This window comes from Vigna angularis, chromosome 2 (assembly GCF_016808095.1).
Source record: "Vigna angularis cultivar LongXiaoDou No.4 chromosome 2, ASM1680809v1, whole genome shotgun sequence".
Taxonomy (NCBI): domain Eukaryota; kingdom Viridiplantae; phylum Streptophyta; class Magnoliopsida; order Fabales; family Fabaceae; genus Vigna; species Vigna angularis.
The window spans coordinates 13,037,523-13,061,696 of record NC_068971.1 but is presented as its reverse complement, the minus strand read 5'-3'; the positions used below and the strand labels follow the sequence as shown (position 1 = coordinate 13,061,696).

At 36.4% G+C, this 24,174-nt stretch overlaps 2 protein-coding genes across 2 annotated transcripts; both read right to left on the bottom strand.

Moving 5' to 3' along the window:
• Window positions 1-10,518: 10,518 nt before the first annotated feature.
• On the bottom strand, window positions 10,519-11,166 carry LOC108327291 (uncharacterized). Its single transcript, XM_017561011.1, has 2 exons — window positions 11,052-11,166; window positions 10,519-10,829 (listed from the first exon to the last, which is right to left on the bottom strand). The coding sequence occupies exons 1-2, from the start codon at window positions 11,164-11,166 to the stop codon at window positions 10,519-10,521; spliced, it is 426 nt and encodes a 141-aa protein (XP_017416500.1).
• Window positions 11,167-15,630: 4,464 nt separating this feature from the next.
• LOC128195525 (uncharacterized) lies at window positions 15,631-17,741 on the bottom strand. Its single transcript, XM_052873432.1, has 8 exons — window positions 17,520-17,741; window positions 17,138-17,451; window positions 16,837-17,057; window positions 16,593-16,754; window positions 16,411-16,515; window positions 16,267-16,342; window positions 16,080-16,175; window positions 15,631-15,996 (listed from the first exon to the last, which is right to left on the bottom strand). Exons 1-8 carry the CDS (start codon window positions 17,677-17,679, stop codon window positions 15,901-15,903), a joined length of 1,230 nt encoding a protein of 409 aa, XP_052729392.1. The 5' UTR covers window positions 17,680-17,741; the 3' UTR covers window positions 15,631-15,900.
• Window positions 17,742-24,174: the final 6,433 nt, after the last annotated feature.

The window sequence follows — 24,174 nt, the reverse complement described above, 5'->3', positions numbered from 1 at the left end:
GACTGTGCCCATACTGCACTGAGCAACACCCCACTAGGCCACCCATCTCTGATCACTCACCTATGTGAGATTGCTGGGGTTGACACTTCAATGCCTCCATTTGAGAAACCAAGGAAAACTATTGATCGGTCCTATTACCTGCAATACTGCTTAATTGATGAGGAGGGTCAAAACATTCCTGCACCCCAGCCACCAAGACGGCATAGGAGAAATCATCCAGATCCACCTGCACAGCCTGAAGAAGAGGGCCCACAAAACCCCTTCAATATGGCTGACCTCAATGCTAAGCTGGAAGCACTCCATAGGATGGGCCTTGCTCACGCAGACATGATGCGTCAGGTCTACGCCTCCTCTCACCCAAGTTTCATGACTTCTGAGGAGTATGCTGCAAGAGTAGCTTGGCCTGGGGACCAGACCTCTACTGATGGGGGAGCTGGAACATCCTCTAGAGCTCAAGCAATGGAAGAGGATCAATCTGAAGAGGAAGATGAGGAGGAGCAATCTGAAGAGGAAGAAGAAGAGGAGGACATTGAGAGTGATTCTTGAGGAGACAGATGAGACAATGAGACGGGCAACTTTCATCTCTTTCATAAACAATTACTACTTTCATGCTTTAATTTCCGTAGTTAATTTAATTTCAGCACTCGTACTTTTGGTTAAATTTTGAACTTGGTTGAATGAACATGTTGATGAAAATGTTTTGAACTTGACTTGATTAGAAATCGCTTATGTTTGCTCTTACTCTGCGAGACTTTGAGAAATTAGGATCGAGTTGGGTAGTTTTTTTTTTTTTCACTGTGGTTACGCTCGACTGAATGAATTTCATGCGCTATTCTTCTTGTGATTAATATGCATGGCATTGTGTTTGAAAACAAATATGGAACCCTAAGTAACCTAGTGAGATTTTGTGCTCCAGAATTATTGTTGAATGATTTCACTTTAGAAGCACAATTGAGTTTTGCCTGATTTTCCCTGAAGTGGATCATTTACTTGTTCAATACACATGATCAAGGTTGTCTTGTTCTCCCTTTGTTGTCTTAAGTTTTTGAACCCAAAGCCTATTGTAACCTTATGTAGCCCATCCATGAACCTTAAAAAGCAATCAGAAAAATTTGTAATCCCTCTACCTTAAGCTAAGATGAGCATTCAAGTGGGGTACAGGAAAATGGTTCAAGTTTGGGGTATTTGAGGTGACATGTGAAAAATGAAAAGAAAAAGGAAAAAGAAGAAAAAAAAAATTAAAAATTAAAAATTAAAAATTAAAAATACTACAAAAAGGGAAAAAGAAGTAAGATTTGCTTACAATTGGTGGAAGTACGCGAGACTTTGTTATCCTGTGCTAAAATGAATGCTCTCTTAGTATTAGTTTTGCCTAGAAAAACCAAAGCCCCTTCTTAACCTAACCCTTGTTAAGCCTTGAATGTTCTTGTACTTCAAATTTATAGGTAAGTGTGTTCATTGTAAGGGAAATGAAAGGCAAAGTTCAATTGTGTGATATTGTGATGTTTGAGTGAGAGACACACATCCCCATACACCTGTGAAAGTGAGTGAAACAGTTCTTTTCAGAGGAAGGGTTCCATGTTAGTTAAGAAAATACTTTTGCCATGTGTGTTGGTCCCTCATAGATCATAGCTGATGTTTAAATTCTGTAATTTTGTGAGTACCACCAGTGAAAGTTTCACCTCTTGTGACAAAAATCTAGTCAACATGATGAGCAAGCATGATTGAATTTTACTCTTGTTGAGTGATGAAGCATTAAAGTTGAGTTGTTTGTTCAAACCAGTTCATTTGTTTGTTTTTCTGCTTGAGGACAAGCAAGATTTCAAGTTTGGGGTTGTGATAACGGTAATTTTTACCATCATCTTTGAACCAATTCTTGTACCAAATCTACCCTTTTTAAGCTTGAAACATGTTTAATCCTCCCTTTTTATCTAAGGTTGCGAATAAGTCTAGCTTAAGCGTTACATACAAGTTTTCATCATTAATTCCTCAAATTTGTAGGCGAATTGCAAGCTGTTAGAGAAGTACTGTATTTACCAAGAATGGGAGCAAGAAAAGGATTCAAAAGCAGGATCTGATGGAGCAGGAAAGGAAGTTCACGCCTAAGCGCCCAAGAAGAAGGAGGCAGGATACATTTTCTGCGCAAGCCTCGCGCCCGGGCGCGACCAAAAGGGCGCCTGGGCGCGAGCTCCGCGCCTGGGCGCGACCAAGAGGGCGCCCGGGCGCGACCATCTGCGCGAGCTCCGCGCCTGGGCGCGAGAAAGAGGGCGCCCGGGCGCGACCTTCTACGAGAGCTTCGCGCCTGGGCGCGACTGAGGAGGGGCGCCCGGGCGCGACCTTTGCTGACCTGGAACCCTAGATCTATTTAAAGCATTCTGTAACTGAGGGTGGCATCTTCTTGACGGCTGAAGCTTGAAACACCATTTTCGGACCTAAGGGAGCTGGTTTTGGGCAGTGGAAACTCTCCATCCTTCCTCCTTGGATCCCCATTCTTCCATTTTTCTCCATTGTAAGCTCAAGTTCTCCATGACTATGGAGAACTAATTTCAATTTGTTGGGGAATGATGTAGTTACGAAACTTTCATGTAAATGCACTTGAGTTTTAATGAATTTAAGCTTCTTTCATTTGATTGTGAGTGTTTAATTTCCTTCTCTTAAAGCTTGTTGTGACTTGATCAACCATAGCATGATTCTAAGATTTGCTAGATATTGGAAAATATTGTGTGGATCTTGAACTGGAATTAACACCTATAGGAGATTGTATCTAGGAATGGAGCTTGATCCTTTAGTTGTCATAAACCTCTAATTGTAATGCAGATGAACTTTCTAGGTTACCAAGGAATTGGGACTGCAAAAGTGAGTCTAGGCTTTTTCTACCAAGGAATTGGGTCTAAGTATAATAGGAAGGTTGACAAACGCAATCAATTGATGAAGTAGTAATGTGCATTTGCATGATAGCGTAGTAATTACAATCATTCTCCGACATCTCATCCATATTGTTTCATTATCCATTAACCATTTTTCAATCTTTTAGCCTCTAAGACGTTCATTTTATCACATATTTATGAATGTAAATTTTATTACACTTGAATCATACCAAAATGATGTTATTCTTAGTCTAAGTTAGTTAACTTATTATACGGTTTTAAAGTATTACACGAGTCTCTTGGGAAACGATATTCGGTCTTACCGGTTTATTACTTTGAACGATTTGGTACACTTGCCAAAGAGTGAACAATAATCGATTGCATGCGATATGTATTCGATTAAGTTTGTTACTGTTTTGAAATTTTTTAATGCTTGATATAACTATCACAACGGCTATATTTTTAAATGTGTTGACCAAGCATTAAATGTTATTCGACTGCATTAATTGTGAATTCAATTAATTGCTTTGACTGTTACTAATTGTTATAACTGAATTGGTGTATTCGACTGCATTAGTGGCAAAGTCGATTATATTGCGTCTGATACAAGTTTATCTATATATTGACACGAATTTGATTTCTGTAACAACTTTTGTGATTCTGACATTTTCATATTCTTTTGCAGAAAAGTGTAAAGCTTACAAAAAGAGACAAAGCTCAAAGAAAACAAGTTTGACCGTGGTGATCAACTACTTGTGATTTCTTGAAGAGCAAGATTCCTGAGTTTCAAAGTCTGATCTATTTGCACATTTGGGTGTCTACTTCAAGATCAGGTTCTACAATCTGCTGAAGATTGGGTTGAGTTCACTATTTTGATTACAGGAAGAAGGACGTGTGGCGTTCTTGACTTTGAGGGTGCCTTAAAGGGGTTAGACTGTAGGAGAGGGGTTATACTTCACCAATTCAAACATCCCCCCCCCCCCCCCCCCCCTTCCGCCTCTTGGTGCGAGAAATTGAGTCATTCTATTTTAACACTTAGAATATGAAATTTGGTTTCAATATGTTTACTCCTCCCTTGAGAAACAAAATTGTTGGTCAGATTTATAATTGACTTGTTGTCAATAAGTAGCTGATCAATAGGTTTCTCCACTTCAACATTCATTGTTGTTAGAATGGACTCAACTCATGTAGCTTGGCATGCTACACTAGAACGACCACTATACTCAGCTTCACAAATAGATAAAGCTTCCACCGATTGCTTCTTACAACACCAGAAAATCGGTGCTCCCACAAACTGAATAAGAATCCACTGGTGCTTCTTCTGTCACTATAATCTCTACATCAGTCAGAATCTGAGTAGCTCAATAGCTTACTCTCCATTTGATTGCTCTTAGGAAACAAAACACCAAAATCAGTTGTTCCTTTAGCATTCTCTTAGCTGCAAGCAAATGTATATTTTTTTGGTTGATGCATATGCTTGCTAAGCACCCCTACTAAGAAGCAAATGTAAGGTCTATTGTTGCAAAGATACCTAAGTGAACCAACCATTTGCTTGGAACCAGTGCTATCTACTTTTACCTTTGTTGCATGATTGCACTCTTTCATGCTAAACTTCTTTAATATTTCAGGAGCATACCTCTGCTGGTGCAAAATAATTCCCTTCTCAATTTCAACAAATTTCATTCCTAAGAAGTATCCCAACCTTCTTAGGTCAGTCATTTCGAGATCCATCATCAAGACACCTTTAAACATTTTTAATCTCTGATTTTACTTCCTGTAATTAGTAAGTCATCAACATAGGTACACATTAGTATCAATCCATTTTTAAGCTTCACATATACTTCATGCATGGACATTTATGAAATTCATGTTTTATCATGAATTCATCAATTAACTTTTTCGAGGCTCTTGTTGTTTGTTTCAGGCCATACAAGGCCTTCTTCAGCCTAACGACCTTGCTTTCACACGCTTTCACCACAAATTGAGTAACATATACCTCTTTTTCAAGACATCGATCAAAAAAAATTGATTTCACATCCAGTTGAAATAAAAGCCATCTTCTTCCATTTGTCAACGCAACCACTAGCCTTATGGTTTCGATTCTGGCTATAGGTACAAAAACTTCAGAATAATCCAGACCTTCCTTTTGGAGAAAACCCTTTGCAACAAACCTTGCTTTCCTCTTGGTATTAGCACCATTAGGACTGAGTTTTGACTTAAATACCCATTTAACATCAATGGCTTTATTGTTAACAGGTAAATCAGTTAAAACCAAGTCTGCTTCTTTTCAATAGCTTGCAATTCTTCTACCATTGGTTTATTCCACAATTCTTATTTTAGAGCGTCTAGATGATTGATAGGTTCAGCATCAACTAGTAAAGAAAAGTGCACCAGATCTCCTTCATCAGTCATAGTAAATGGTTTTATCTGGAAAATTTTCAAAATCCACCAATGATCTTGGCAGATTTCTCTATCTCGGTTCTCTGCGTTTGTTGCTACACAGGCACCACAGGCACTGTTTCATTACCATTTTTACCACCAGAATTTTTCTCCTCATCTCGAATAACCACAAAAACATTCTGACTATTGAGACCACTACTTTGAGCGGTCCATTCCCATAAATCCGCTTCATCAACAACCACTTCTCTACTTATACAGATTTCTCTGGTTGCTGGATTATACAGCCAGTAAACTCCTGTAGGATGATATCCTACCATTATCATGGTTGTGCTATTGTCCTGTAGCTTTCTTCTCCTAGCATCTAGGATGTGTTTGTAACACAAAGATCCAAAGATCCTCAAATGGCTCACCATTGGTTTTCTGACAAACCCAATTTCCTCTGGAAGTTTGTTCTCCTGCTTCTTGGTGGGGCATTTGTTTAGAACATAAACAGTAAGACTGCCTCAACTCGAAATGAATGTGGAAAATTCTTTTCACGTAACATGCTTCTAGACATATCAAGGATGGTTCTATTCCTTCTTTCTACAAGGCCATCATGATGTAGAGTGTATGGAGCTGTCACCTCATGTTGAATCTCATTCTATGTGCACTAATTTCTGAATTCAGTGGATGTATATTCTCCACCTCCATCTGAGAATTTTTAGAACCCTTCCACTTTGTTTTTTCACTAAAAACCCTCAAGTTTTTGAAGCCTGAAAGCATTTCACTCTTGGCCTTTATCCAAAGATGATACCTAAAATGGCCTGCACACATGAGTATACAACATGCAACACATCCTTTGCTCTCATATGCATGTATGACTTGAATGCAGTTATAGGTTATTTTCCAAACAAACAGCCTTCACACACATTGTCAAGAAATGAGATTATGGGCAGTCCAGTAACCATTTCATTCACTGCTTACATTTTCAGACTCGGAAAATTAAGATGGCTAAACCTCTTGTGCCACAGCCATGTTGTTTTATCCATAACAGATGTAGTGAGACACTGATTTTCAACTTGATCCAGCCTTGTCTGAAATGTCCTATTCTTTGAGAGAGGAGATTTCAGAAGTAGTCTTTGATTTGAATCATACACCTTCAACAGTTCTCCTCTCATATTGACAGAAAAACCCTTTTCCACCAATTGCCCAACACTCACCAGATTACACTTTATTAGACTTAAGGACAAAAAAGTAAAAGTCCTTTACGTTACTCTTTAAACGAGTAATACTCACGTGGCAAGAGAGAGAAAAGAGAAACTGAGAGTATGAAAGGGAAACGTAGATAGAGATGCTCTGCTAGGGTTTTCACCCTTCTTCTCCAGCAACAGACGCACCACCACTCACCGGAGCACACACACCAGAGAAACGTTTAAGCAACAGACAATCAAGCACAAAAACAGGTACTGAATAATACTCTTTCACTGTTATTTCATTAACCACAAAATAGTGTATGTTTACAACTTTTATACACCAAAATAAACTGAAATATTGTTTTGTTTATCTAGCACTCCTCCTAAACAAAACCTGATTTTCCAAGAAAAACCCCCTTTTCACCGATTGAATCGGTAAAACTTTGCCTCAGCTGAATCTAAGTGTTTTCCACCGATTAATAATCGGTACAAATGCTTCTTTTGGCCTTGGAAACGATTTTCCACCGATTAAACTCGTGAAAGCACTTTCCTCCAAACTGATCTCTGCCCTGAGATGAAAACCCTAGGTTTTCATAGTTCTTTTCTGTAGATCTACCTTGATCTCCACTTTTTTTACTCCGATTTGTTTCTAAGTATTAGAAAGCGTTCACCTTTCAGCGCCTTAGTAAGTATGTCTGCAATCTGGTCCTCGGATCTGCAGTATACAACTTCGAGCTTCCCTTTACTAACTTGTTCCCTGATGTAGTGGAAACGAGTTTCAATATGCTTGCTCCTGCCATGCGATGTAGGATGTTTGGTCAGGTCTATGGCTGACTTGTTGTCCACAAGTAGTCTGACCTTCCCTTCTACTTCAATCTTCAATTCACTCATCAATGAACTTAGCCAAGTCGCCTGACATGTGGCTTCACAGGCAGCAATATATTCAGCCTCGCACGATGAAAGAGCCACTACTGGTTCTTTTATAGAGCTCCAAGAAATTGGTGCTCCATTTAAGAAAAATACATACCCAGCAGTACTCCTCCTATCACTTTTGTCTCCACACCAATCTGAGTCAGAGTAAGAATTAATTCTTACCTCTCCTTCTGATTCTCCTCCTGGCAGTAAAATCCCAAAGCTATGTGTACCTTTTAGGTATCTCAGAATTCGTTTAATGGCCATCAGATGAGAAATTCTAGGATTCTGCATATATCTGCTAACCAGGCCCACACTGTAACTAATGTCTGGCCTGGTATTACACAAGTATCTTAGGCTTCCAACCATTTTCCTGTATTCAGTAGGATCAACCCCTTCCTCTTCTGGATCCTTCTCAAGTTTCAACCCTACCTCTGCTGGAGTATTTGCAGAATTACAATGAAGCATGTTAAACTTGTTTAACATATCCAATGTATATCTAGACTGATGCATCACCAATCCCTCATCAGTTTTAGTGAATTCAATCCCAAGAAAATAGTTTAGTTGCCCCAAATCACTCATTTCAAATTCCTGTAATATTTGGACTTTGAAATTAGCAATTCTTTCAACACTGCTTCCTGTGATTAGCATGTCATCCACATACAAGCACACTATTAACATCTCTTTTCTTCCATTGTGCTAATAACACTGAACATACACTCCATGTTCAGATGCACACTTCTCAAACCCGATGTTACTCATGATCCCATCTATTCTCTGGTTCCAAGCCCTTGGAGCCTGCTTAAGCCCATACAGAGCCTTCTTCAATCTGTATACTTTGTCAGGATGCTTCTTGACTTCAAATCCCTGCAGTTGGACCACATACACTTCTTCTTCCAAATTACCATTTAGAAATGCAGACTTTACATCTAATTGATGTAAGGTTCAATTTAGTTTTGTTGCCACAGAGGCCACCAGTCTAATTGTTTCCATTCTGGCCACTGGTCCAAATACTTCTCCATAGTTTATTCCTGCCTGTTGCAAGAACCCTTTTGCCACTAGTCTAGCCTTGTACCTCGTCACCACACCTTGTGGATTTATTTTGGACTTATAAATCCACTTAAGTGCAATTGGTTTCTTGTTGGGAGGCAACTCAGTTAATTCCCAGGTCTGGTTCTTCTCAATTGAACCCAGTTCTTCTAGCATAGCCTTGTACCACCTTTTGTCTTTCACATCTTGTTCAAACTCCACTGGTTCGGCTTCTGCTATCAAGGCATAGTGAACAAAATTTCCCTCTGCTGAAACAGTTGCATCATAGGCTAGATCATAATCTCTCAGATGTGTTGGTAGTTGAGTCATTCTAGATGACCTTCTTACATTCTCCTCCCTCCTGAACACCTCTGGTTATGTTGTAAGTTCATCTTCCAACTCAATAGTTGGTCCTCCATCTTCTTTTGACTCCCACTGTCATGTCCCAGTCTCATCAATTATCACATCTCTGCTGATAGAAGTTGTCCCTGTTGTAGGATTATACAGCTTGTATCCACCTATAACATGATACCCCACCAGTATCAATGGAACTCCTCTATCATCCAGTTTCTTTCTCAGTTGTTCTGGCACATGTTTATAACATAGGGAACCAAAAATTTTTAGATGCTTTACATCTGGTTTTACTCCTGTCCAGGCCTCCTCTGGTGTAACCTCATTTAATCTCTTTGTTGGAGATAAATTCAGGATATAGGTGGTTGTCATCACAGCCTCACCCCATAGAAAATTAGGCAACTCCTTGCTCTTCAACATGCATCTCACCATGTTTAAAATAGTTCTGTTCTTCCTCTCTGCAGCCCCATTGTGTTGAGGTGTGTAGGGAGGAGTAATTTCATGAACTATTCCCTCTCTTTCACAATAGTTTATGAACTCAGTGGAGGTATACTCACCTCCTCCATCTGTTCTCAGAATTTTTAACTTCTTTTCACTTTGCCTTTCAACCATACTCTTAAATTTTTGAAACTGTTGTAGCACCTCACCTTTTCTTTTCAATAAGTAGACCCAGCACTTTCTGGTCCAATCATATATGAATAATAGAAAATACCTGCTGCCCCCAGGTGTTTCTATTTGCATAGGTCCACATACGTCTGAGTACACTACCCCAAGTTTTTCTGCTGATTTCTGGGGTAAGGTTCTTTTAAAACTTCCCCTTGTTTGTTTGCATTGAACACATTCCTTGCAAACTATTCCTGAAATATCAACTTTAGGTAGACCCATCACCATCTTCTTTTGGCTTAACTGAAATAGATCTTGGAAATTCAAATGTCCAAATCTGAGGTGCCACATCCATTCATCCTTACTCTCTGTAGCAGTAAAACAGTTGTGATCTACTGCCTCCATTACAACCTTAAACGTCCTATTCTGTGACAACTGAGCTTGCACAACCACTCTCCCATTCCGATTGAAGATACTAAGGCAATTATCCTCCATCTTCATCATGTAACTTTTCTGTAAAAGTTGACCCAGACTTAACAGATTGGTCTTCCAACCTGGTACAAACAGTACCTCTTCTCTTATTACTTCTCTGTCATCTTCACCTCTGAGCACAACTCTGCCAGACCCCTCAGCCTCCAAACTGCTATTATCAGCAAATCTGATTTTCCCATGTTCCACCCCCTGCATTTTCACAAACCAATCCTTCCTTCCAATCATGTGAGTGGAGCATCCCGAGTCTAGATATCACACTGTGCTTTCTGGTTGTTTTCCATCATCTTGAGCCATCAATATCACTGCTTCAGAGTCTGAGTCTTCCTCTTGTGCCAAATTTGCCAATTTCTTGGGTTTATTTTTTGCCCCTTCTCCTTTCCAGCACTCTTTTGCATAGTGACCCAGCTTCTGACAGTTGTAACATTTAACCTTCTTCTTGTCAAATTTCCACTCAGCATCAGAATTCTTTGAGTTTTTCATTTTTCCTGACCCACTGGACTCTACACCTTGCTAATCCTGTGAGTCTTTCCCTTTCTTGAATCCTTTTACACCTTTCTTGAACCCTTTCCAGCCTTTCAACACTGTGATTTGGCCTGTAAGGCTTGTTCATGAAAAAATAGTGTATGTTTACAGCTTTTATACACCAAAATAAACTGAAAAACTGAAATATTGTTTTGTTTATCTAACACACTTCACCCTGGAACATACAACACGCTTTCAATTATAGTAACACTCTTCCCATCTTTCTTGATTACTATATCTCCAATTTCAGCGGCTTCAATTGTGTTATCATCTGCAAAACTAATCTTACTTTTCCTGCTAGTGTCAAGATTTGAAATCCACTTTTTATGCCCAGTCATGTGATTGCTGCATCCAGTGTCAAGGAACCAATTTTCTAACATGAATTCCTCATCCTGTGTAGTAACCATCAACATAACCGGTTCTTCATCCGATTCATCTTGGGCCACATGTGCTTCCAATTCAGATTCCTTTTTCTGCTTCCCTTTACCATGTCAACAATCTACTGCATAATGTCCCCATTTTTCACAGTTGTAGCACGAAATCTTTCTCAAATCTTGCATTTTCTTTCTCCCTCTTCCTCTGCCACAAAAACCACCTTGCTGCTGGTTTTGTTAGAGAATTCTGATTTTTCTCCACCATTTGGCTGATCTTGATTTGTTGAACGCCATTCTTTATTGAATCTGAATTTGTTTTTTTCTTCCACTTGCCATGAGTGGAGCCACCTGCAGTGCTTGTTCATCACTAGCCTTGTCAGCATTCCTGTTTAACATCTTTAATTCATGAGCTTCCAGTGACCCTTGAAGTTCTTCTACTTTCATCTTCCCCGCATGCTCTCATTGAATTCACCAACAATTGCATCATATTGAAGTATTCAGCCACTGTTTCTTGTTCAGTCATGGACAACAATCCATATTGCCTTCCAAAAGACTAGAGCTTCACCTTCTTGGTCTTCTCAGCACTTCCATATTGTATATTCTTTGAGATTATACAATAGATACTACCATTCATCAAGGTAGTTAAATTCTAAATTCGTAGTTAGATTCATACCATGTCAAAACAACATATAGAGATAGCAAAGTTGGTAAATTCAAACCAATAGCCATATTATTTGCATCGTGATGAAATAAATTCATATTGTGGGTTTTTCTGTATTTTATTTTTCCCTTGTTTGGTCTATTCACATGTCATTATTTGTCTCACAACTTTTATACCCAGCATTTAAGTGTTAGCCGTGAAGATCTCACTTCACATATTCATGTGGATTAATTGTACATATATATAACCGATTATGTAACTGTAGGCTTTTATAACATCTACTTATTGCATGCAGTGTGCCAAATAATTCTAATATATTAAATAGGTTCTTTTACTAGAAAGGACGTAATTGATTATGGTAGTATGGTGATGACGAAAGTAAATCCAATAAAATAAAATCTAATAATTTCGTCAACATCAACTTTTTTTTCTATCATGTATAAAATAAATTAATATCGAACCAATGCTGAAATAAATTAATTACTATATGTTATTTTATATTTATGGTAATTGAATCTTGAGTCGTTTTTTTTTTAATTTTGTAGATCGTGAATCAAATTTTATTATAAATTGTAAAGCACATGATAAATAAAAATATGACATGTTTAAGTAAAAATAAGTGACATGAAAAAAAAATACTCGAAATATCATATACAAAAATGAAGTTAAATAATTGAAATTTTAACTCAAAAGCAAAACATATGATAAAATGTAAATTACAATTTTTTATATTTAAATGTCATAATAATTATTCGAAATGAAAACAAATAATTATTTGAATATTTTATTAGGAGTACTTTATTTATACTTAAATTTGTACTGGACTAGACATACTTTGAAATTAGAATTTAGGAACATTAGAATGTTGTAAGATATTTATAGAAAATGAAATTTTGTTGGATGTGTACACACAAAAAAAAACTATTAAATATGTATTTGCAAGTTCAAAAATAAATTTTTATTATTATTACATTTAATGTAGAAGATGAATTTATAATGTGTTTTAAGACTATAATTTAGAGTAACTGCTTGGGAAAATTTATTCAAAGGATTATAATTACTAAAAATATTAAATAACAACTAATTTAAAAAAAAATAGTCATTATATTAATTAAGACAAAAATTATTAATATTTAAAATAATTTTTATTATTAATTAAAATTAATAATTGATTTGTAAAAGAAAATCTAAATTGATTTTGAATATTAGTTATCAAGATTTTAGTTATGTATTGTTATTAGTCTTTATTATTAATTATAGACTAAATTTAAAATCTAATAATAGTAAGTAATTTTATAAGTAGGTATTGTTTGGAACAAATTAAAATTTATCTTTAAAAGTATAATCTTTATATTTCTTAAATTAGTAAATGAAACGGTAGCAGGTTCTTGTTGACCTTCGCGAGTACTCTCCAATGGCAAATGGTGTAATAATCCATAGCACTCTACTGCCATGAAGAATGCATTGATGAGCCATTATCACCACAGTAAATGCCACTCAAAGTTTGACCATTCAATGCGAACCATTTCTGGCACATATGGACCACACTAATTATCACAATTCCATTCACTACAGTTAAATCATGCAGTAAATTTCTTAAGAGAATATGGAGTCATAACATAACCTACATGTTTAGTAATGGTAATATAGGAAAAAGAAAAGGTTTAAGCATATGTTTATAAATGAACAATGAGCAAGTGGTGTAGGTATAATCCATTTCAGACACCATTTTCTGCATTAATAAAGTTACTGTTATTAGCTTTCAAATCTTTCTCCATTTAAGGTGAAAAAGAAGAATATACACTGATAAATGAAGTTACCCTCTTTAGCTTTCACATCTTTTTTCAGTTCAGTGAAGCCAAAATAAGAATAAACTCCTTGAGTTGCATAGACAACTCCAAGCACATTCTTGAGAAACGTGTTTGAAATTTGCGATCTCTCCAAAGTGTCTTTCTTTGCTTCCTTTTTTTGTCATTATTTTTCTTATGAGTACAGATTGTTTCTGACGGTATTGCTGATAGTATTTGAGAAAGTTGATTGTTGAGTTTAACCATTGCATAGGTTTATTTGGTTGAAGATAGACACAGTCAGCAATTGTGCTTTTTGATGTTGGAATGCGGTGTCTTCCAAGACCGCGTGCATCACTTTGTGGGCACTGTCTGTCGTGTTACTTTTATTCATTTGGTTTACATGTGGCTCTTGCTTTCCTTCACTTCTGCCTTTACTTCCCTCTCAACTCATGAGTTAAAAAAAATAAATTAAAAGGCTAATTTAATCTTTATTTTAGTTCATTTTTTTCAATTCAGTCTTAATTTAATTTTACTCAATTTAGTTATTTTTCTAAAACAATGTCTAAATAAATAATCAGACAATAGACTGTATAGGTCACTTATTAATTTGTAATTCTTTAAACTTTTTACTTAAAAATATCTGTATTAAATTAGTATTATGTTACTGGTATTATTATGTATCAGGCTTAATTTTTTATAATAGAATTTTTTTTTTAAATTGAAATCAAATTTAATTTTTTTATATAAATATTATATTGATTTTTAGGTTAAGCTTCTTAATTGATTTTGAATATAAAAATCACATTAAGTATTAAATAGTTTATATTATTTTTAACCTATTAAAATTTTAAATTAATAGTGTTTGTCTATGTAAGAACTGATAATTTTAAAGATTTTGAAGTGGACAGGTACGTGAAAATAATGGAACCAAATGATTTATATTAAAATAATATTACTATATAAAGAAAATTTTCAAATGTTCGTCCCATTTTCTGATACAACCATTTCTTTTCAAATCTTCTTCTCTCTTCTTTTCTCCTCCTTCTCTCTAAAAATCTCTCATCTTACTTCATCTTATTTTCAATCAAACCGAGCTTAAGTAATCTTGGAGTCAAAAACATCATTTTCCACCGATCAAAGTCTTGTTTAGAGCTGGTATGTCTCGATTTCTTGAGCTCTTGTGAGATTCCGAAACTTTTTGACACATGCAATGCAAGCCAAGTTTCTGGTTGCATGCGTTCATCAACTTCCTCTTCCCATTTTTGATCATATTTATGGTCTTTTGGTGGTCAATCCTCATCAATCAGTGAGCCATAGATGTTCTTGGGATTTTCTAGAAGTGTGAGCAAATTTCTGGAAGGGTAGAAGATTCTCGTTCGGTTAAGAGGTAAGGGAAGCTAGTTAATTTAATTGAGTTTCTATGTATGAAATTACTGTTTAGATGGTTGCATATGTGTAACTTGAATGTTTGATTGAATTGTGTTGAATATGTGAATGCTGGAACCTGTGAACTAGTTGGAGTTTCTCTGCATAAGTGTTCAGTCTGTTCTAATCTTAAGAAAATGGGTATACGAATATGATAGTTTGGGGTTGGGAGTGAAATCTGGTATGGGACTCTTTGGGATGATGTTAGAATGATTTTAGGTACCTTTGGATAGGCTTAAAATGGTATATGAATCATGGTTGGAGGATTAGAAGTTGGGAAGTTGTAGGAATTGGTGAAGATAATGGTTGATCATAATTCTGCAGCTATTTTGCAGAATTATGCAGATCGCCGAGTGTCATTCATTGACCGTTTGGCTTTCTTTTTGTGTTCGGTCTTAACTGAGTTCTACTTTTGTAGAGCTTTTCAGTTAATGACTGATCGGTCTTGTACTCGTATTCTGTGTTAGTCATGATCATTCTTAGTGAGGTGTGTGGTCTTTTAGTAGCGATCGGTGTTAGTGGGTTGTGGGATTTCTTAGTAGCGATCGGTCTTAGTGGGTGTGTGGTCTCTTAGTAGCTATCGGTCTTAGTGGGTTGTGTGGTTTATTAGTAGCGATCGATCTTAATGGGTTGTGTGGTCTCTTAGTAGCGCTCATTCTTGTACTAGTGCTCGACCTCGTACTTGTATTCGGTCTTAAATGCGTTCGGCCTAACACTAGTGCAGCGAGGGGCTTTTACCGCGGTTGATTTTCACTATACGTCGCGGTTCACGAACCGCGGCATATTCAGCCGCGATAGTAAGTCAGACACTTTCTGCCGCGGTTCTAACCGCGGTATATAGGCTGAGGAATATGCCGCGGTTGTCTAGGGAACCGCTGCCTAAATTCATTTTTTTTAAAAAAAAAATTAAAAAAAAAATTAAAAAATGCACTATATGCCGCGGTTGAACCGCGGCATATAGGCCGACGAGTATGCCGCGGTTAGTGTCAAAACCGCGGCCATATGTCTCGTTTTTTAAAAAAAAAGAAGCACTATATGCCGCGGTTGTGGTTAGAACCGCGGCATATTCCCCTTATATGCCGCGGTTGTGGTTAGAACCGCGGCATATTCCCCTGCAGTTTTTTAAAATAGCAGGTCTGTTTTTGTGATATCCACTACCACAAAAACAGACCTGCATATAAAAACATTTACAGAAATTCAATTTCAACATAACAAACACATGTTCAAATGTATTTCAACATCAAATAAAGTAGAGAGTCTAAGAAAATTCTATCTAATCAAATGCATTGTTTAAATCTAAATCTAAGAGCTATTGTATAATCTAACTATATACTTCGCAGCAGCGTTCCTAATGAATAGTAGTGACTTCTCAGGAACTGGTGTAGTAGTCTTGAATCTCTACAAAAGACAATTCATTTTAATTAGTGTATATGAATTCAACATTTGTTAAAAAATCAAAATTTGTTAAAGTTAAATATTACCGTTTCCCAGCTTCTTGTGATGTGAGAACGAACAATATGGGTCATCCAATACATTACATAGTATCCACACTCATATGACCCATTTTGTCTGTTACACTACAATATATCATCACAGTTGATAATAGTTAGTGAATAACATTTGTTATAAAACAATTATAACAAAGTATGACTTTAGCATATGTCAAACCTTGAGAGAAATCCAAGCAATCTTTCTACTCTTAACAATTGACCTCCCGTCCATCATCATACTTGCTGGAATAGAACTGTATATAAAAAAATGTTTTAGCATTGAGTTATATAACAAAGAAAGTCCAAACATTGAGGTTCTTACCAATCAATTGCTTGTCTGAGTTGTGTGGGAGGAGGCCTGTGCAATGAGCAGAACCACAAAGCATAGTTGTCTTGCACAGACATAACAAGAAGTTGCCAATGGCGCCTGAAATTCATAATAACGTAACTATTAAATATTAAAATCACATATGGAACATTATTATGTTAACAAAGTTCACTTACCCGGATATATAAGGCAAAAAGTATATTTTCTTGCCCCTTCGAAAACTGCTTATCATTCTCGTGTTGATATGATCAAAATCATTTGATTCATGAATGTCTTGGGGATCAATGAATCCATAATCATCAGAACGCCCCAACTTATTAGTGACCCCAGACATATACCTGAAATCAAAAATTAACTTTGATATAAGGATACTTGATATATAAATCAATTTTATATATAAATAATTGGTCATAGACTTACATCGTCCATAGTTGAATAATTGAAATATTCAACTCTTGTGTTCCCGACGCAAGCTCACGGACATCTTGGCTATTAAGGTATATTGGGACCTCAGAGCCATGCCCAAATACATTAGCATCATACTGAACCTCCAAAGGCTTATCATCAAGGATGTCAGCAAGTAGATGCAATGAAGAAAGAGGGTCATCCTCAGATAGAGGAATCTTCTGTTGTTCCTGCGTCTGTTGTTACATGAAAAGATAAGATAAGTTTTGACATCAAAAACCTTTAAAATTGAGAAGTGTAAAGAAGAATTTCATACCGAGGGGTCAGAAACTGGTTTAACCAAAAATTTAGGCCAAGTGATAAACGACTTATATGCTTGTTCCACAGTGAAAATCTCTTCCGTGGACAGTGGAACCGAGGCATCTGGCATGATCATTTCATCCACTGATACCTTCACCTCATCCTCTAATAGTTGCATACCATGACATACAGTCGCTGACCTAAACTCTGTTCCACGAGCTACCAGCACCATCTCATCTTCTTCTAAAATGTATAGCAGACATGGACTACCATCGTCCATGTCATCCTCTGGGATGGCTGATGCGGAACAACTTCCTTTGCCGCTTCTCCCTGTCAGAGTAAATGTTAGATTATACAAGAGATAGAAATAATTGCACATAAATGTTTATTAAGTTTACCTGTGGGAGGGGGAGGGACCACATGTTCCTCTATAGGAGACTGCATCGGGCGCATGCTCTGAAACTGCTCCTGGTAGAGCATCTGGAATTCAGCCCTCACCTCGGCCCTGATCTCCTGCATAAGGTCTTGTCGGACCTTTTTTGTGATCTCTTCTGTCATCCTTTGTGTATCGCTGTACGAATATGAAGGCTGACGAGAAGAGCTCCCAAAATAATCCGTAATGCCTACTCCAGGACCTACAGCACGTACACGTCCAGGGTGCTCAGGTCGTCCAATTGCAGCAGCAAGAATATCCTGGCGACCCTCTGGAGTGAATTGGCCTTGGGAGCTCTGCTCAACCAAGGCGTCCTGTAACATTACAAAACACCATTATTCTTTAAATAGTTTAATGTAGTATGTATAATGACAATATTCATTATTTTAGGAACAGTGATAACGTACAATTTTTTCAGAAATCTCTCGTGCAGTGTCGGAAGAGTAGGTGCCCGATGGTCGCATACGGGCCAACTTCCATTTCTCATGTCTAGACGGTGGAGAAGGAGGCTGAGGAGGGCTACCACTCTGAGATGGTGGTATAGCATCTGCCTTTTGCTTGAGGATTTTCTCCTCAAGCTTCCTATACCCACCACGAGATAATAGGTGGGGGTTTTTGTTCTTAGCACTTGTTCCTTGTGCTTTGCTTCTAATTGCCTGTCACATACACATTAATTAATGAGTTCATATGATATATATTTGTTAATGAGGAATTGAATAATATGAACTACACTAACCTGCCATTCCTCTGACATCCGACTCTCTTTAAAAACCCGCCAAGTCTCCTCATCAATGGACTTATATGCATTACATGGAGTTTTATGTTTAAGGTGTCCAAAGATGTACCTTGATGTCAACTTGCTTTTAAAGTTTCTGAAATTTTCTGCAACAGTTGACAAACACTTATTTCTAAGTGTTGGGACATTTGGAATGTCAAATGTCATCTGAAAAAAACATAATAAAGTTGTATTAGTACAAAATTATCAATATAAACAAATTATAATTCAAATGCTATTAACTAACTTACCAATATATCTTGCCAAATAATGTTCCGATCACTCTCGGACACATGATCAAAAGATGGAATGAGAATGCTAATCTTATTACGTGCCACTACTCCAAGGTATGATCGGAAGTCATCTGCATGGGGGCCAGTTGCCACACCCGTGGTGACATTCACATTCACCGGAGTTCTTTCACCACTATTTTTCCTGATTAATAGTTGTTTCATCCTAGTGGGTCCTCTAGTGGATCTGGGTGGGGGAGCCTCATCCCCTGAAGAATGTGGATGATCAGCCATATATCTGTCAAAATAAATAACAACATTAAATTTTCTTTCAAGACTTATGTAATATCATATAAATTAACAAAACATGTAATAGTACAGAAATTGAAAATTCATACATAAAGATATGGATTCATCATATGTATATTCCCTCATCATGATCTGACCGAATTGCATGTACATCATCGTCAACTACAGATTGGTCATCCAACTTTGTTGTAGTTTGAAATGAATGGTTGTCAGCAATATCAATATTAATTAGATTGTCTTCGTTAACTTCAATTTGTTTTTTGCCTTGAAGAGCAACATACCAATGGTCAGACGAAGGATCTTTGACATAAAAAACTTGAGATGGTTGATGTACCATGATAAACGGTTCGTCTCGATAACCCACCTTGCGAAAATCAACCAGTGTCATACCCGAGTCATCTATTTTCACACCACTCTTATTGTCAAACCACTTACACTTGAACAATGGAACGGAAAACTTGGTGTAATCAACCTCCCATATCTCTTCTATTATACCATAATATCTCATTGATCCAAGTACAGGAGATTGATCTTTTGATGTGGAAAATTGAAGTCATATAGGACACGCTTTATGACCCTTGACATTGTATCCTGACAAATTACCATAAGCAGGAAAGTCATTAATGGTGCAAAATAACATTGCACGTAAAAGTCTCTGAAGCGAATGCATCAAATATTTCAACCCCGTCAACCCACAAAACCTTCAAGTCTTCAACTAGTGGGCTTAGATAAACATCTATGTCATTTCCAGGCTGCTTTGGACCAGATATCATCATAGACAACATCATGTACTTCCTCTTCATGCACAATGCAGGAGATAAGTTGTAAATTATCAATATAACTGGCCAACAACTGTGATTGGTACTCAGATTACCAAATGGGTTCATTCCATCAGTGGCTAAAGCAAGCCTAAGATTTCTACACTCTTTACCAAATTCGGGGAATTGTCGATCAATATTTTTCCATTGCTTTGAATCAGCTGGATGACGAAGCAGCCCGTCAATTTTTCTCTCATCTGCATGCCATCTAAGATTTTTAGCATCTTTGGGATTCGCAAACAAACGCTTAAGTCTGGGCACTATTGGAAGGTACCAAACTACTTTCAAAGCAGATCCATTTTTTTCTATCTGACCATTATCTTCACTATTGTTTTTTGACTTGTATCGTGATAAGCCACATTTTGGACACTCTGTCAAAAATTCAAACTCTTTCCTATACAAAATGCAGTCATTGGGACAAGCATGTATCCTTTTATACTCCATACCCATTGGACAAAGAATTTTCTTCGCATCATAATTACGAGTGGGTAGTGTATTTCCATCTGGCAACATTTCATTCAACAACGTCAACAGTTCTGTAAAACTCTTATCAGTCCATCCATTGCTCGCCTTCAAATTCATGAGCCTTAACACCGCTGACAAACGTGTGAACTTAGTTGAACCGACATACAAAGGTGTTTCTGCATCAGTCGACATCGTCTCATACACATGAGCTTTGGCAAAATTTTCTGCTCCAACATCGCGGATCATGTCCTCCAATTTGTCTTCATCCGGTCGATCTTCTTCCATGGTGGAATCAGTAACATTTACACTTTGAGAGTCAGTGGGAAAATCCATTTCTTCGCCGTGCCAGATCCATGTTGTATAGCATCTTAGAAAACCATCACATATAAGATGTTCTCTAATTTGAGTTGCGTTCAACTTTCTCTCATTCAAACAGTTCACACAAGGACATCTAAACTTCACTTCATCATTAGTTCTCCCCTCATTACGTTGCGCAAATTGTATAAATTCCTCCACACCTCTCTCGTACTCAGCACTAATACGTGGTAAATTAATCCAATTTCGATCCATATTCCTAAATATTACATAAATAATATTTTAAGGTTTATAAATAATACAAGAACTACAACACACATTACCAAAACTATAGCAAAAACCATATCATACATTACCAAAACTATAACAATTTCATGCACTATCAAAATTAAAGCAAAAATTATACCAAAACTATAGAAACTTCATACATTACCAAAACTATAACATTATGCAAAAATTAAGGAAGCAAACACGTTAAAAATGCAAATGGACATAAATACCTGGAAGAGGAACGGCGGCGGAGAGGGTGAAAAACGCCAGGAAATCACGATTTTGAACGGCTAAAACTCGTTTTTAAAGTCAAAAACGAATAATGACCGAACAATTTTGAGTTTAAACGGTTAAAAATGCAAAATCTGAGATGAAGGGTGGTTCGGAGGAAGAAGAAACGCGAAATCAGAGAGAACGCGCGAGGAAGACGATGCACTGTTCCAAGTTTTGTTTTTTAACTCTGAACGGGGGAATCTACCGCGGTTCACTACTTAACCGCGGTATAAAAGGGTTATATGCCGCGGTTTAACCCCCACCCGCGGCATATACTAATTTAAAAAATTATCAGAAATGGCATTTTTGAAATTATATTCAAACTATATGCCGCGGTTCAGCGGGCAACCGCGGCATAAACATCGAAATATTTCAAATGAACATTAAATTAATTTCATATAGGAGAATATGCCGCGGTTCTCTGGGGAACCGCGGCATATACCCCTGAAACTAGTTCAACACAACTGTCTCCCCAACTGCCTTTCAGAGAATTTCAGAAGTTACAGGGGGTATATGCCGCGGTTCCCCAGAGACCCGCGGCATATACCCCCTGTAACTTCTGAAATTCTCTGACTGGCAGAGAAGTTGAGACGTTACAGGGGTATATGCCGCGGTTCCCCAGAGAACCGCGGCATATACCCCTGTAACGTCTCAACTTCTCTGACCCAGTCAGCACCTGCAATAAATTGGCAGGTTATATGCCGCGGTTGTGCAGAGAACCGCGGCATATACTCTGTTATTAAATTTTTTATTCATACGTGGCGTCAAAGGCAATGGTTGACTGGGGTATATGCCGCGGTTCCTAGTAGAACCGCGGCATATATGTTCGTTTTATTTACAAAACTGCCACCGTGCATCATTATGCTGCGGTTTTCGTTGAACCGCGGCATAATGTGCGCTGTAAAAACCCGATTTTTTACTAGTGTAAGTTATAGGTGTTCAGCCTAAGCCATAAGCGTTCGGTCTAAACTTAGTATTTGGACTAGTGATAGTATTCGGTCATGATGTGGTACTCGAAATCCTCTAGTTGTCGATCATTAATAGCGCTCGGTTTTCTCTTCAACTGTATCTATTATTGATCGTTCGGTCTCCAACATTTACAGGGTGTTCGGTCTTGTTCTTCTATGTTGGTGATTTCTGTTTGGTCTATATTCATAGTTATTCCAGTGTGTTATTTTAATTAATTGATCCAATTGCTTTGATGGCTTATCTATGCATTATCATAATGGTTTAAAAAGAAAAAGTATGGTATGATAATTGTAATATGGATGTGAAAGAGAATTCCAAGGAGGAATGTCTCAGTGATTTGGTATCGAGGTGGTGGTAAAGTATGAATATGGACAGCGAAATCCACGACGTTCATCCTGACATTCTAATGATGACCAAGTCTCAAGTAGAGATGGGTAAGTCATGTCGTGAGAATAGCAGGAGGTCCTAGCCTATAGGGTCTTAGGTGAGTTATAACGGATTAACCCCGGGTGACAGCTGATGGTTTTCTAGTTACTATACCCCCGGGTGCACGAACGGCCTCAAGCTACATATTCATACAATCCGGATGGTCAAGTCAAGTGTTCGGTCATTGCTTGTAATATATGGTCGGTCATTGTATGCTTGAAATGCTCGGTTGACACATGCTTATGTATTTGTTTAATTTGCATGATTAGTGTAATCAATTAAATTACGTACTCTAGCTTACCCTTGTTTTTCTGTGGTCTGTCTTTGTGTGTTTGTTTCTCTTTTGCGATGATCACCTGAATGGTGTGAGCTTAGGGATACAACTTTTTCAGTTGGCTCATCGAAAGGTTGTTGGTAAAGCAGCGGTATATGAGTATTTCGGTCTTCAGGTGAAGAATTTAGTTCTTCATAAAATTATAGTTTTTGTTCTTTCTTTATCAATGTAATGTTTCATTTTAATAATTTTATATTACTAAATTGGAATGTTATAGTCTACACTTCTAAAATTTTCATCTAATTTTAAATCAATTTTAACCCTAAATTAGAAATATATAATAAAACTATGAATGATATTGATATAGTATTCTGTGTTAGATTTTTTGAGGAAAAATATAAAAGAAATTTGACACCAATTAGATGTAAATCAAATATTACTTCCATCTAAAATTTAATTTGCTTTCAATCTAGAAAAAGATAAAACTAATTCATTTTAAAAAGAAAATTAGGACCGAATTAAAAAAAAATATGAATATAGAAACTGCAGTCACATGTGATGTGATATTAATACTAAAATGTGTCATTAACTCTGATGACACATGCTAGTTTAACACATGAATTCCATATTTTTAAAATTTAAAAATATATAAAATAATTAATTTTTTAAAATTTAAAAAATCACAAACTTACACGTTACATCTTTAATTATTTAAAAAAAAGTTAAGAAAAAACTAAATTGAAAAAATAATAAGAAAAATTAAGATTTTATTAAAAAAATATTAAAACTGAATTGACAAATGAATGAAAATTAAAATTAAATTCGTATTGTAATAAAAAAAATTACATGTACCAGATTTGACTATCTATTTTTTAAAATATTTTAGTCATTAAAAAATAAATTTTAATTTATAAAAAAAATCGCATATGTTAAATATATTTTTAACTCAAATGGACTTTCTGTGGAAAAACACATTTGGAAAGTAGTTATCTTTTCATGATTTTAATGAATACTTCTGAAAATATAATAAAACACAATAGTTTTTATAATTCGGGAATATTTTTTTATTGAATACTTCTCACAAAAGAAAGCATAATTTATACTTTTCAAAATATTCGTATAAAAGTCTTTATTTTTTTAATTATACACGTAATAATATGACTGAGCCTATACAACATTAAAAAAGAGGTTGAAACTATAGCTTCCAAAATCTAGTAGTTAATTGAATCTTGTATATTTACTGAATTTTATACAAGAATTCACTTGAAAGTAATTGAAATTCAATGGAAAAGATGGTCATATTAATACTGTATAATTGATACCTTATTTAATATAACATTTTCATTTAATTATTTCACTTTAATTAAAAACAAAATTCCTAAAGACAAAGAAAACCGTCATTAATACTTGAGATTGAGATTTGAACAAGCCTAATATTTAACAAAATAAATAAATACATAGACATAATTATCATAAAAATGTAAAATTCAGCTAAT